This window comes from Mastigoproctus giganteus, chromosome 2 (genome assembly GCF_048544385.1).
Source record: "Mastigoproctus giganteus isolate SK-2022 chromosome 2, ASM4854438v1, whole genome shotgun sequence".
In the NCBI taxonomy this organism is placed as follows: domain Eukaryota; kingdom Metazoa; phylum Arthropoda; class Arachnida; order Uropygi; family Thelyphonidae; genus Mastigoproctus; species Mastigoproctus giganteus.
The window spans coordinates 162,740,146-162,756,492 of record NC_143576.1 but is presented as its reverse complement, the minus strand read 5'-3'; the positions used below and the strand labels follow the sequence as shown (position 1 = coordinate 162,756,492).

Here is a 16,347-nt window from a genome sequence, read left to right as displayed (position 1 = left end):
CCTATGGACAGAACCCAACAAGCTAATAACAATACAGTCTGGGATATCATCAATATTGCAGCAAAAGCCTCTGCAATTCCACTATATAATAGGAAGCATCATTTGTATTTAGTTTAGGAGGCTGTATCTGACTGCTTTTTGAGTGCAACTGGCTTGTAGCATTATAGGGGGATGGAGGTAGTTGCAAAGGCTTTGGTTTTATATTTTTTCAGGAAGACAGGCTGACCAATGTCCACTTCTTGCACAAATTTCTACAATCAGATCTTCCTGTTTGAATGTGTCATCTGTCCACTGACATGTCTTGAAATATTCTTTGATGCATTTGAACTAGAACTGTCGGAAGTGGTAGCAATTACTACAGGAGGAGATAGCACTGGTATTGTCTGAGGTGTACTGCCCATCTGATCTGAGAAATTAGGTTGTTCCTGAAACTTGGTTGCTACTGAGAGAGAGAGAGATCAGCTTAATCCCATCAGAGAATGATATATTAGTAGGAATGGTGACATCAGTTTGAGGGGTGGAGATTGTGTGATGTTTCTATACAACACCAGCAAAGTACATTTGGATATACTAGACACAAATAGTTTCCTTACTTCTCAATAGTTAACTTTGTGTTCAATCTTATACTTTACTATTTTTTCCCCCTCACTTTTCCATATGCCTTAGATGGGCATATATACTTTATGAATAATATATGTTGACTTAAGAACCATACTAGAATCTAACAACTTTTGCTCTGGGACTTGAACCTTCTTTAGTGAGCAATAAAAAGTTAACCAACTTACAGGCCTTTCAAAACTGCTACAAATGTCTTCTAGAGAAGAAAACAACTGCTGACAATTTCTTTCAATTCTTCTCACTATGAAAACAGCATGACGACAATACCCCTAACACATCTAATATTACTATGGGCAACTAATGTGAAATCACTTTTTACTGTCCAAACTTATTTACCAACCATTCTAATTACCTACCAACATCTAAATATTATAGGCATACTTGAATAACACCTGCCAAACTAAATATTACTAAAAACTAGTTTAACATATCACATTTATTGACTACTCTGGACTTCAGGAATAGATTGATTGAACTTTTAATTGAAATTTCCAAACTTTTCCTATTTCATTGAATGGATTTTGTTTCTGGACAAATTGATTTAAACATCTGATTGGAAAACTGCTTTTGATCACTAATCCTGACTGGACAGGATTGAGATGGACCTTAGAATAGGAATTCTTAGTGGCATTGCAAATTTATCAGAGGATCATCCTTGTTTATTAGCATTAGGACAGGCATATGATGCAAGAATGCAAGCTTAGACAGTATCAGCCAAAAAACATTCCATTTCACCCATCCATTCACTCCAAATGTTTCTCTACTTCTGCCTTGAATTTACTTAAGCTGTCAATTTCCAAAATGACAGATGGAAGTTTGTTCCAGCAATCAACAAATCACTGGCTAAAGGCAAATTTCTGCACATTTATTCTACAACTGTCTTTCCTCAATTTGAATTTATGACCCCTCAGGCAATCAAGCTGGGCAAGAGGAAGAATCTCATCAGCATTGAGCTTGCTCAAACCATTCAAGACTTTATACACCTCAATCAGATCAGCTTGCAGGTGAGAACTTAAACCTTTCTTCATGAGAGCAACAATTTGTTCCATTCACTAATTTCGTTACCCATCTCTGTACTCATTCTAGCAGATCTACATTCCTTCCTAAAATAAGGTCTCCAGACTTGTATACAATAAGCAATGTAATAGTATATTACATTGCCTTATGCAATGTAACAGTATATACCATTGCCTTACACAAGGGGATAATCACCTTGTCCTTGCTAGCAAAATTCCTGTATATCATTGACAAGACCCCATGACCTGCTCTGGCAGCCTGTGTGCAATGCTCAGAAAACTTCATATCTTGCACAATTACCCCCAGGTTTCTTTCATTCTGTACTACCCCTAGTATAACACCACACAGTTGGAACATTTCTCTGAGATTACTGCTACCCATATACAGTACTTTGCAATTGTCAATGTTAAACTTCAGTTGCCACATCTCAAACCCATCTTTTCTAGATTCTGTTACTATAGCATACTGTCATTAACAACAATGCCAATGTTTGTATCATTTGCAAACTTCAACATCAAGATTGATATACCTTCATCAATAACACTGATAAATATACAAAACAACAATGGGCCCAACACGGAACCTTTGAGGCCACCACTAATAACATTAGTTCAGAAAGAGTAGTGTCCATTGATTACCACTCTTTATCTTCTCCTACTCAACCATTCTTTTTTCCATTGTAGCAACTTGCCTGTAATGCCGTACTGCTCCAATTTGTACAGTAGCCTTCCATGTGCAACAGTATCAAAAATATTCTTTGCATCCAGTTCCTTAGTTACCACATCATAGTATCCAATCAAATTGGTCATACAAGATTTCCCGTTAACAAATCCATGCTGTGTCTTGCAATGCTGCTTTAATTCCTTCCCGGAACATTTTTTTCCGGAAAATGTGCCGTAACAGATCGACTTTTTTTATTTTTACAGATTAAAAGTATGCATCATGCGAATACTCAATGTATAGTTTTTTTGTGTGTTTTAATAATTTTTGTGTAGAAAATACATGGGAGTAATTAACCCATTTGGGCTATGCCGAGTTATCTCATGTACGCCAAAAAGTGTGCAAATTATACAGACTTTTTTAATAAAGTAGTGCTAGAGCTAAAAGACAGACACAGAAAAAGTCTACATTACTCATTTTATAAATAAATTTAAAAAATCAAGTGGAAAGCACAAGCAGTAATCGCGAACTAACTACATTCTGACACCGGGCCGCCACAAGTGGACAGGCGAGGTAAGCATTGCTTATGGGTGGCAGTTCAAGAGGGTGCCGAAATATTTTTCAATATTGTTTTTGTGAATTATTTTTGTGGGTTCAGTATTCTGCATTTAGGACGGAAAATTATATTTTGCTTATTGGCGGCACAGGAATGTGCGCTACTGTTCTAACATTACTGTACAATATAAGTAAAACGAAAGCCAGTCATTTGCTGCCAGGCATAAGAAACTCCTGAGAAAACTCAGGATTTACCTGCCTAATGCAAAATTAGTCAGATAAATGCCAGAGAAAATACGTTTCAGTCTAAATTTGGAGGTATTATTGTTTGCTTCGGGTATTATTGTATCCTGAGATATTTCGTGTTGTTCCAAATAACTTTTAAAACTAAAAACGAGATATCTCGGGATAATCCATGACGTGGTTAACCAGTGACAACATTATTTTCCCCGGAACAGACGTTAAACTAACTAGTCTGTAATTACCCGTCACCCCCTTTGTAAATGAAGATACATTTGCACATATCTCCAGTCCGTGGGGACTTTCCCTGAGTCCAATGATGCTCTCATAATTATGGCTAAGGATTTGCTTACTACCTTTGCTGATTCCTTTAATATAATTGGATAGATACCATTCATCCCAGGTGCCTTTATTATGTTTAACTTCAACAATTTCTCCTCCATTTTACTCTGTTATTACAAAATCACTTAACGCCCTGTTACAGTTTGATAAACTGTCTGTCCTTCCCCTTAATGAATAACTCCTTATGTGTGAATGTAGATGCGAAATACTCATTCAGTTTGGCAGCTATCTGAGCATGATCATCTACAGTCAAACCATCGATATCAAATGGACCAATCTGAATCATCCCCTTCCTTCTAGAGTTTATATAAGTAAAGAACTCTTTGCTGTTTTTGTTCGCATCCTTCTCCAAAGATTTCTCATAATCTGCCTTTTCTTGCCTAACCTCCTTTGTGACTTGATTAACTTATATCTACCATAGGTTTCTGTGTCGCCATATATTTATATGCATCCCATGCATATTTCTTCTCTGCCATGAGTCTCACTAGTTCATCTGACATCCATTTAGACCTAAACCTAGAACAGTATTTCTTAGTTGGCATGAAAGGCCTAGTAGTTTCCAAGATTAATTCCTTGAATGCTTCCCATTTAGAATTTGCTATTGGTAACATCATCGGTTGGTCTCATTGTATAGAATTTAAAAAATGTCTGAGACCACTGCAGTCACTTTTACGAAAGCAAAAACCCTTCCCTTTTACACTGTGATCACTGCCACCTAGTGGTTCCTTAATGCAGGAATAATCACTGCTGATAATCAGATCAAGAGCATTACTCCCTCTGGTTGCCTTTCGAATATGCTGTTGTAGAAAACAATCATCCAATAAATTGACAAAAGCCTTCATGGTGCGAGTGACCAACAAGTTCCAGTAAATATCTGGAAAGTTAAAATTCCCCATTATAAGACATTCTGGTTTACTAGTCCATTCTATTTCTCTGTATAATTGTTTGTTGTACTCATCAGAGTCATTAGACCTATAACAAACTTCTAACTTCAATTTTGCTTTCCCAGTGCTTATGTCACACCAAACTGACTGAACATTGCACTGTCCATTTGTGTCAACTGGATGCACTTCCTTAGATTTTATGTGTTTCTTAACTAACAGCATAATCCCTCCTCCCTTCCTATCCTGTCAATCCTTTCTGTACACATTGCACTCCCCAATTCTAATTCTGCACAGCTTATGTCAGTGTGACACCACATCTCTGATATCTCAACAATATCCACCTTCGATGACTTGACCAGCACTTCAAATTCATCAAATTTATTTACTATACTCCTAGCATTGTTGTACATGCAAGTATACATGCACCTGTTCTTACTCTTAGTTACTCTAACACCCACATATTGTTTCATGACTCCCAGCAGTTCCTGAAATCCCCACCAACTTGCTTTCCAGGCTGCTGCTCATTCCAATAGAAGCAGTGCAAGAATCATTTCCACCTCTGCCTGTGGCTACTGTTAATCTATTAGTCTGTGAATCCCCCCCCACGCCAGCAGTTTTGCCTCGATAGCATCAGCAAATATTCTTGCACCCTTTCAATTTAAATTCCTGTAGAAGCAATCTCTCTTGTTAACAAGCACAGACCATGCTTAGAAAAATTCTACCCCATGAGCCTTGAACAATCTCTTCAGGGCTAAATTGATTGATAAGGCTCTCTCATATACTCACTCCTATCATCTTTTTTTTTTTTTTTTTTTTTTTTAATGCAAACCCCAAACATGAGAGGTATTAGAAACTATAATACTTAGTACCATGCTTGGGTTGGAGGTTGAGAAGACGAAACAAGATATTTGTTGACATTGGACTTGAACTGCTGTAGACTGTTATTTTCAGGAAATACGTATGAAGGAAGGTTGATCCAGAAAATGGCAGTTGAATGAATAAACGAGGAAGATGAAAAGTGAGTTTAAAGTTGGACAGTAAATGGATGTTGACTGGTGGCTGCACATGTTCGGGCTGTTTAGAAAGAGAGAGCAGGAATTATAGAAGCCAATTCAGAAGAACAGTGCCCATGGAAGTATCTGTAGAAGAGGCATGCAGCAGAAACAGTGCATCTATGAGAAAGCGAGTGGAGAGAGACTGTTAAAGATGAATCATTAATTAACCTAACTGCCCTCTTCTGAACGGTTATCAAGAAGCCTGAGAGGTCTTGGGGGCACCACCCCAGATGTGGGAACAATATTCCATGGCAGGGCGGATTTGCGATTTATACAGAGTGAGCAGCTGTTTGGGAGAAAAGTAACGCCGAGACCGAAAGAGAAAACTAAGTTTTTTAGATGCAGAGGAAGCAATATTTGTAATGTGCTTGTGCCAAGAGAGATTAGAAGTCAGGGTAATCCCCAAAAGAGAAATATCATTTTGCCTAGAAATCGGAGTGTCACTAAAGATAAGCATAGGAGCAGAAGAATCCTTTTTGCGAGATATAAGACAAGATTGAGTTTTAGAAGGGTTGAAATCAATTAAGTTGTCTTTGCCCCACTGGAGAATTACCTGAAGATCGGCATTTAAGGAATTGGCAGCAGATTTTTGAGAACTTGAAGCTGATTGAGCTGGACAAGGTTTCTCAAAATGGAAAGTTGAATGCAATGTGCTATCATCGGCAAAACTATGGATAGGATTTCCAGTCAATGGAAGAAGGTCATTGATATACAAGAGGAAAAGAGTGGGGGAAAGAACTGAACCTTGGGGGACACCGGCATTAGTGGAGAAGTTAGAAGACAGAGAGCCATCTACCATCACCCTCAGTGAGCGATCAGAGAGAAAACTGGATAACCAATTACTAAAAACAGTTGGCAAACCATAAGATGGAAGCTTGTTTAGAAGACCTTTATGCCAAACACGATCAAAAGCCTTTGAGATGTCAAGAGCAACTACTTGTGTTTCACCGAACCTTTCCATTGAATTAGTCCATAAATGGGTAACATAAGCCAGAATATCACCAGTGGATCGACACTGACGGAATCCATACTGGCGATCGTTGATCAGACGGAAGGTTTCTAGGTAGTTTAAGAGTTGGCGGTTAATTGATTTCTCCATTACTTTAGAAAGAGTAGAAGTAATTGCAATGGGACGATAATTGGATGGGAGGGATTTGTCACCCTTTTTAGGAACTGACTGGATATGAGCAAATTTCCAAGCAGAAGGAAAAACACCTTTGGAATAAGAAAGTGAAAAAAGGTGGCAAAGAATAGGAGTAAGTTCAGGAGCACAGGTTTTGAGAACAAGTGGAGAAATACCATCAGGACCTGGAGCTTTCTTAGCATCAAGATTCATCAAAATCCTTCTGATATCCTTTTGACGGAAGACAACAGGAGGCATTGAATGGAGTGTGTTAGGAATGGTGGGAGGTGTTTTACCAAGATCATTAATACATGAGCTCGAAGAAAAATGGGATGCTAGCAGGTCATCTTTTAACCTTGGCTGAAGTGACAACAGAACCATCTAGTTTGGACAGAGGTGGGAGAAGAGATGGGCTAAAGTTGCGGCCAATAGCTCTGGCAAGAGACCAGAATGCTCGGCTACCATTAGGGCAAGAAGCAAGTTTTCTACTCTTAGCTTGTTCAAACTCTAGTTTGGACTGATTAATAACTGCTTTACAATTGTTGTGAGCTTTGGTGTAGGCAGAAAATGAAACTGAAGAATTAGAAACAAGCCAATTACGATATGCAATGTTCTTCTCTTAAACAGCCTTAGCACATTTATTGGAAAACCAAGGTTTAGATAAAGGACGAGATTTTAAAGTGAAGTGTGGGATAAAGGATTCCATTCCTGCAAGAATAATTTCACTGACACAACTGAGCAAACGTTGACATCAGAAGTTTTGAAACAGTAAACTGACCATGGAAAAGAAGAAAAGAAATCTTGCAGGTCATCCCATTTTGCATTCTTGTAATGTCACACAACACGAGGTTGGGAATAGCCATGAAATAAAGGCTCCATTGGACAAGAGACAATCACCAAGTTTTGATCTGAGGTGCCTAAAGGACCTCTCACTTCGACCGTGTACTTAGAAGGGATGTTTGTGAGAAAAAGATCAAGCGTGTTTGCCGTATGATTAGGATTGTCTGGTATTCTTGTAGGTTAATAAACAATCTGTGCAAGGTCATTGCAAAAGCCTCAGCATCTCGACCATCTGGATCGGTGTGACTAGAAAAAGGAAGCCAGCTGGAGTTGCGAACATTAAAATCACCAAGGAAAATTACCTTGCTGTTAGGGACGTTGGACAGGAGAAAGTCAATTTGCAAAGAGAGGAAGTCAAAGAGCTCCAAGTGATTAGCGGAGTTGTGAGAACGGTAGAGACAATGGATGAATTTGACAGAATGAGGTAGAGAGAGAGACTTTAAGCCAGAGAAGATCGAAAAGAGGAGATTCCAAATTACCAAGTCTCTGACTGGGAATATTGCAACCGGCATATGCACAAGTACCAGCTTTGAGGCAAAAGGAATCATACAGCATCTGAGATGAGCAGTAGTTGAATCAACCGATAACTGAGATTGTCAGAAAAAGTATAAAAGTACATGGGGTTTGGCAGACTGCAAGTGGAAATGTACATCATTGAGATTAGAATTGAGACCACATATATTTGTGAAACGAATTAGGAAGTGTTTGGGAGGTTTAGATCTTTTTGCAGATAAGCTTGCTCTATTAGTTTGACAATTCATGGTGTATTTGGGCAGGATTGTAGACACTTTCAAATTTAACCCTAACTCACGACTTTTTTTCAACATTGACTTGTACTTGTTAAGTAAACCTGCAGATCTCCTACACTTAATGTCATTAGTGCTAATGTGTACAACGATATCACCTTTTGTGTCCTTAAAAGATGATATCTGATCTATACATCAACTTTTGATGATTGATAAATTAATAAAAATAACTTAATGTCATTAGTGCCAACGTGTACAACGATATCACCTTTTGTGTCCTTAAAAAATGATATCTGATCTACAACATCAACTTTTGATGATTGATAAATTAATAAAAATAACTTCACAGATAAGTCTTCATATTTGCTGATATTTTTATTAATATAAATTATAAAAAGTATTATTTTTATTATTATAGGCTTAATTGAAGGAATTCATTTGAAACTTACCTATCTGTAAAAGATCTTTAACTGCTCGTGTTTTAAATAGGTGTTCTCCTCGCTGAAATTCATCTGAGCTTCCAGTGGCAAGACAAGAATATAACCTATATAATGTAGTAAACAATTATAAAACTCACAGTAAGTGATCATATAAAGAAATTGTAACAAAAAAAAAAAAAGCCAGATTGAACCATATGTACCACAGTCAATAAACCTGACTACTTAATTATTTGATTTAATTTAATTCATTATAACTACCTGCCATTTACTCATATAAGATAAAATAACTATCCCCACAGCATGCTGAAATTTTTGTTCAATAATTAATTTTAAAAAATAAAACGTTTTTTTAAACAAAAATGCCCATACAGATCAGACAATAACTCAATATATAAATTGAAATAATCTGAATTTTTATCTTTTGTATATAGGTGACTTCATTGAAAAAGAGGACATGGTATTAACTACAAAATAAAATCACTGAAAAACAAAAGAAAGCAAAACAAAGCAGTAATCACAAAAAGTGTTTTTACTGCTAATAATTATTGTGTTAACTAATAATTAATTTACATTAATTATTAATGTGTTGCTATCATCTCTTAATAATTAAGCAATGCTATTGAGGCAGCGTTAGGTGGGCTGGTCAAGACATCGAAGGTGGATACTGTTGGGATATCAGAGATGTGGTATCACACAGAGATAAGGAATGCAGAATTGGAATTTGGGAAGTACAATGTGTACAGATAGGAAGGGAGAAAGGGCTATGCTGTTAATTGAGAAAAACAAAATTTAAGGAAGTGTATCCAGTTGACATAGATGGCCAGTGCAATGTTGAGTCAGTTTGGTGTGACATAAGCACTAGGAAAGAAAAAATGAGATTAGGAGTGTGTTATAGGCCTAATGACTCTAATGAGTATGACGAAAAACTGTACAGAGAAATAGAATGGAGCATTAAATCAGATTGTGTTATAATGGGGGATTTAACTTTCGAGATATTGACTGGAAATTGAGCATTGGTCACTCACACACTAGCAAGGCTTTTGTAGATGATTCTTTTCAATAGCTCCATGTTCAACAGGCAACTAGAGGGAGTAATACTCTTGATCTGGTTATCAGCAGTGATTATTTGGTCATTAAGAATTTGCAGATAAAGGTAACCACTATGTAGCAGTGATCACAGTATACTCAAATAGGATTAACTTAAAGATATTACCATCAGGGATAAAGGGAAAGGTTTTTGCTTCTGTAAAGGTGACCACAGTGGTCTCAGAGAGTTTTTAAATTCTGTACAGTGGGACCAACTGATGGTAATAAGTGAGAAGCAAGGAATTAATCGAGGAAGCTACTAGGCTTTTCACACTGATTAAGAAATATTTTTCTAGGTTTATGCCTAAATGGAGGTCAGATGAAATGAGACTCATGGCAGAGAAGAAAAATGCATGGGATGCATATAAATTATTAGGCAACACAGAATCCTATGGCAGATATAAGCTAGTCTATAATCAAGTCACAAAGAAAATTAGGGAAGCGAAGGCGGATTATGAGAAATCTTTGGCAAAGGATGCTAAGAAAAACATCAAGGACTTCTTTACTTTACTCTAGAAGGAAGGGGATGAATTTTCCCCTTCTTTCTTTACTCTAGAAGGAAGGGGATGAAACAGATTGGTCCAGTTGATATCGATGGTTCGACTGTTGATGATCCTGCTCAGATAGCTGATAATCTGAATGAGTATTTTGCATCTATATTCACACCAGGAGTTATTAAGGAAGGAAATTGCCACAAGTTTATCAAACCATAACAGGGTGCTTAACGGTTTTGTAATAACTGAGAGCAAAGTGGAGGAGAAATTGTTGAAGTTAAACATAAGAAAGGCGCCTGGAGTGGTGGGATCTATCCAGTTAAATTAAAGGAGGCAGCAAAGGAAGTAAGAAAACCCTTAGCCATAATTATGAGGGAATCCTTGGTCTCAGGGGAAGTCCCCACAGACTGGAGATGTGCAAATGTATCCCCAATTCACAAAGGGGGATCTAAGGGTGACACGAGTAATTATGAACCAGTTAGTTTAACTTCTGTTCCAGGGAAAATAATGGAGTCACTGGTTAAAGATGCATTGCAGGATCATCTAGACAAGACTGCAGCAATAATTCAGACACAGCATGGGTTTGTTAAATGAGTCTTGTCTGACAAATTTGATAGAATATTATGATGTGGTACAAAGGAATTGGATGCAAAATATAATTTTGAATACTTGGATTTCAGGAAAGCTTTTGACGCTGTTGCGCATGGAAGACTACTGTACAAATTGGAGCAGTATGGCGTTAAGGGAAAGTTGCTACAATAGATAAAAGAGGGGGTGAGTGGGAGAAGACAGAGAATGGTAATCAATGTACACTGCTCTTCATGGACTAATGTTATTAGTGGAGTCCCACAGAGTTCCATGTTGGGCCCACTGTTGTTTTGTATATTTATCAATGATATGATATTGATAGAGGTATATAAGGCTTAATGTCTTTCTAACCCTAAGAACAAGGCTTTAATTCAAATTCAGCATTTTATACGCTCCCTATTAGTCAACTATGAAATTTTTGATGATTTTTTTTTACTGGTTCAAAGGTCAACTTAAATGTTGGTATATAAGGTAGATATCGAACTTGAAATTCCTATATCAATGACATTAATATATATGAAAAACAGCAACGCAGTTCAATACCAAAGCCTGTGGTACCCACCCCATAACATTTGATCATGAAGAGGTCATTTATGACTCTTCTTTGTCACTAACTAATTAACTACCTCTTTATCCATAGTAGTAATTTGTCCCTAATGTCACATTGCTCTGATTGATACATTAATTGTACATGTGAAACCATATCAAAGGCTTTACTGAAATCTAAGTATGATGTCAAAATTATTCTGTGTGTCTAGTTACTTTGTGACAACATACCTAATTAGAATGGTTAAGCATGATCTACCTTTAGCAAGTCCATACTGTGATTGCCTTATGGCTCTTCTCCTATCAAAAATGATCTCCCATTACTTCTCTAACTACTGACTGCATTATTTTCCCTAGTCACCTTGTCAACCACCTTTGTCAATAGGCAATACACTTAAACATCTCCAACCTGTAGGGATTTTTATTTATTTTAGTTCAATCTTTATTTAGTTTAATGAAAGTAAGTGAGCCTGTACATGAAATATCACTTCAACTATTTTGCCCACTTACAAATTTTTTTTTTTTTTTTTTAATAGCAAATTTTAAATTACAGTCAATAATATATAAATATTAAATGCAGTCAATAATGAAATGGCCTTAGTGCTCAAAACAGAGTAAATTCCTGTACCACAAGTTGCTTAAACTTGTGGTACAGAAGTTTAAAATCTACTGCCTGAAAAAATCCAATCCAAGTGCTTCATGTATACAGGGTGTCTCAAAAATATTGGTACAAACGTTTAGGGGAGGTAGGTAACATCTAAAGGAATGTGAATCGCATAGGAATCCATAACCGGAAACGTAACCGTAAGTCGGTACGTGGCGCTGTTCATCAGTTCGCGAGAGGGAAAATTTCTGGTTTACTCATTCAAGCAGTAGTCACCGCATGAAGAGCATGCATTGATATACGAACTGTGAGCTGGCAGACATGCACCTAGTGTATGGATTATCAGAGGGCCCACACGGTGTGCGCCCCCATGCGGCACAACATCGCTTCGCAATAAATGTGTAGGCAGGTATGGTTGATGACTGTTTAGTCGGCCCATACCTGTTACCATCCCGCATGAACTCCGCTAAATATCGGATCTTTCTTGAACAAGTTCTACCAGGGTTACTTGACGATGTTCCAGCAAATGTGAGACACAACATTTGGTTTCAACATGACAGGGTGCCTGCCCATTATGGAAGGTGTGTTTGTGACCATTTGAACAGATGTTTTGGGCATCGATGGATTGGCCGTGGTGGACCCGTTGTCTGGCCCCCACGCTCACCTGATTTATCGAGCCTTGATTTTTTTCTGTGGGGGGCCCTCAAATCTATCGATATGAATCGCCTGTGGAGACAGAAATGGATCTCCTGGCGAGACTCATCTGTGCTGCTGCTACTGTCAAAGAAACTCCAGGTGTGTTCGACCGTGTCCGCCAATCCATGCTGCATCGGTGTCATGCATGCATCGCGTTCTCATGGTGGAACCTTCAAGCATCTGTTGTAACATCATGAAATGCATCCATCTCGTACTCCATTGTTAATATTATGTCAAATATATGTTTGCCACTAATTACTGTCTTGTGTCATTTCTGCTTCTTGTGCCTCTGCTACTACTTTCCCGTGACGTTTCCGGTTATGGGTTCCTATGCGATTCACATTCCTTTAGATGTTACCTACCTCCCCTAAACGTTTGTACCAATATTTTTGAGACACCCTGTATATTAACTAGGCCATAGAGCTTTTGTTATATTAAATATCACAGGTGAATCTGGCTCTTTTATGATGAAAATTAACTCAAAATACAGGGCAATACACAAACATTTTTGCACATACAAATGAGGATATACGCACAGGTGAACAGATGCTGTCCCAGTTAACCAGTCACAAAATTTCTACTCACCATACATTTTCTCAACAAAGAAAACTCTGCTTACCCATGCCACTATTAATGAAATCTACTTACCACCAGATAACATTGCAAATTGCCCCTTATATGTATATATAGTAACATATAATAACATCAATGAATAAAACATCTAGAGAAATGTATTTTGCTTTATTAACTCATAAAAACCAAGGAAGTGAAGCCAGTCGACATCGATGGACAGTGCAGTGTTGAGTCAGTTTGGTGTGACATAAGCATTGGGAGATCAAAATTGAGGGTTGGAGTGTGCTATAGGCCTAATGACTCTGATGAGTATAATAAGAAACTGTGAAAATTAATGGAGGCACTGGTTAAAGAAGCACTGCAGGATCATTTAGACAAGACTTCAGTTATAGCTCGGACACAGGATGGTTTTGTTAAGGGGAAGTCTTGCCTGACCAATTTGATTGGATACTATGATGCAGTCACAAAGGAACTGGATGCAGGGAATAGCTTTGATATTATATACTTGGATCTTAGAAAGCCTTTTGATACTGTTGCACATGGAAGATTGCTACACAAATCGGAGCAGTGTGACATTGGAGACAAATTGCTGCTATGAATAAAGGGGTGGTTGAGGGGGAGAAGACAGAGAGTGGTAATCAATGGACACTGCTCATCGTGGACTAATGTTATTAGTATAATCCCTCAGGGCTCAGTGTTGGGTCCATTATTGTTTTCTGTATTTATAAATGATATTGATGATGGTATATCAAGCTTAATGTCCAAGTTTGCAGATGATACAAAGGTTGGCAGGGTTGTCAAGGACAATACTGACACTATGCTGCTGCAACAGGATCTGGAAAGGTTGAGCAGATGGGCTGAGAGGTGGCAAATGAAGTTTAACATTGACAAATGTAAAGTACTACACATGGGAAACAGCAACCCCAGAGCAATGTATCAACTCTGTAGTACTACACTGACAGTGGTAGAGAATGAAAGGGACTTGGGGGTGGTTGTGCAGGCAGATATGAAGTTCTCTGTGCAGTGCAAACGGGCTGCAAGAGTAGCTCATGGAGTATTGTCAATGATATACAGGAATTTTTCCAGCAGGGATAAGGAGGTGATTATTCCCTTGTATAAGGCAATGGTCAGGCCACACCTAGAGTACTGTATACAGGTCTGGAGGCCTCATTTCAAGAAGGATGTAGAGCTGCTGGAACGAGTACAGAGAAGGGCACAAAGATTAGTGAATGGAACAAAGGGGTGCTCTTACGAAGAAAGGCTTAAGTTTTGCAAATTACAGTGTCTGGAGACTAGGCACCAGCGAGGTGATCTGATAGAGGTGTATAAAGCCTTGAATGGTTTGAGCATGCTGAATGCTGATGGGATTCTTCCTCTAGCTCAGAATAATCACCTGAGAGGGCATAAATTCAAATTGAGGAAAGACAGATGTAGGATAGAAGTGCGGAAATTTGCCTTTAGCCAGCGGGTGGTTGGTTTGTGGAACAGACTTCCATCCCTTGTAGTGGAGGTTGATAGCCTAAATAAGTTTAAGGCTCAGCTGGACAGGTATTTTGAACAAACAGAGGGGTGAAGTGGAAGTGGGTTTTTTTTTTTTTTTTTTTTTTTGGCTGATGCTGTATAAGCTTGCTTTCTTGCATCAAATGCCTCTACTAATGCTAATGCTAACTCTCCTGCATTCCAAAATTCAAATACAATATCATATTAAGAACAGCTCTCTACTGAAGTACTGTTACAAATTTATTCTTAGACATCTGTGGAGAAATGGTTGCACCAAGTATTTTCCTGCCTGAGGCATCACTTGAATTTTACCATCTGTTTAAGACATTATTTATTAGAATTGCTTCTGATAATTTTTTCTTTATTGACAGGGAATCTTGGATACTGAGTAAGCCCAAGTAGAAAAAACAGTCCCCCTCCCCAAAAAAAAAGTTTGAATTTAACTTATTTTATGTGGAGAAACTTCAAAAGCATAAAATGACAAACAAATCTGAGAAATATTTTCATATATATTTTTTTAAATTTTCAATCACTTTAGCTATTAAAAGCTAAAGTGATTAATTCTTAATCCTTTTAGCTCTTAATTCGTGCTTTCTACAGCATCAGCTCTATTGCCTAAAGGCCAGAGGTGCGAACAATGTGTACCCAGGTCTCTCAAAATCAGTTCGTTATATGGAAATTTTCTTTGTTATGTGGAAACTATTTTCAATGTAATGACCAAGGAAAATAAAAAAAAGTTCGTTACATAGAAAAATTCGCTATATGGAAGTTCGTTAAAGAGAGGTCCGACTGTATTTTCATTTTAACAATGAGATATGGGAGAGTACTATTTCTCCCCTTTTTGCCCTTGTATAAAAGTTGGGAATTGGGATTCATTACATAAATGATACGCTTATGTGAATTACATTCCTGACTTGCATACCAGGAAAAAACGTGGGGGGGGGGGGATAGCACTCTTCCCATAACTCATTAAAATTAATAATTTGGGGAGGGGGGCTATTTCCCTACATATGCCATTGCATAACAGTCAGAAACAATAATTCACTTACGCAAGTAACTGTGAGTGAAGTATCAAGTATAATATTAAGCAAATCCCCAGTGCCTGAAATTCTGCTGCATGCAAAGTTATAAGCTAGATATCTTCTATGCAGTTTAAGTTATGCAGTTTGGATAACTCATCTGACAGTGTTAAGAGGCTGACATAACAAGCTGCCGAGCAAGAACATTCAAATGGCTGATTGAAAAAATGAAGAAAAGCTCCAACAGCAAACCAAATATGTTTGTTTGTTTTGGTAATATACACAATTCACAAGTGGGCTGCATAAAATTAACTTTGTATATCTTAATAATCAATAACAGTTTGTGAACAATGATAGAATGACATGCGTGATGTTTGTTTGTTTGTTTGTTTGTTTGTAGGAGCATTAGCAACTAAGGCCATATTGGTCCGGGGGGGGGGATATGCGGTGGTCATTCCCTGACCTTTCCACATCCTCCTTATTTGGTGGTCACGGGCTCGAACCCAGTCTAATCAAGAAGTGTGTGCTACGCACTACTGCTCCTGCCCACCTGGATATGGAGGCACCCAGACATGCGTGAGTAACAGGAAATAAACTGATTGTGTGTGTGGGTGTAACAGACTATAACATCATAGGTTTAAGTGATTGAATGACTGACAATGATTCACATCAATCAGCACTTAATAGAAAGCAGTTTGCCAACATGGTTCGAGCACATTTT

At 37.9% G+C, this 16,347-nt stretch overlaps 1 protein-coding gene across 3 annotated transcripts in view; it reads right to left on the bottom strand.

The window, feature by feature from the left end:
* Dora (zinc finger SWIM domain-containing dorado) overlaps positions 1 to 16,347 on the bottom strand; it is a 729,579-nt gene that overhangs the window by 618,673 nt on the left and 94,559 nt on the right. For all 3 annotated transcript variants that reach the window (XM_090389614.1, XM_090389612.1, XM_090389613.1), the window contains exon 3: positions 8,530 to 8,624. In XM_090389614.1, the coding sequence (XP_090245740.1) occupies positions 8,530 to 8,624 (95 nt within the window). The remainder of the gene's footprint in view (positions 1 to 8,529; positions 8,625 to 16,347) is intronic.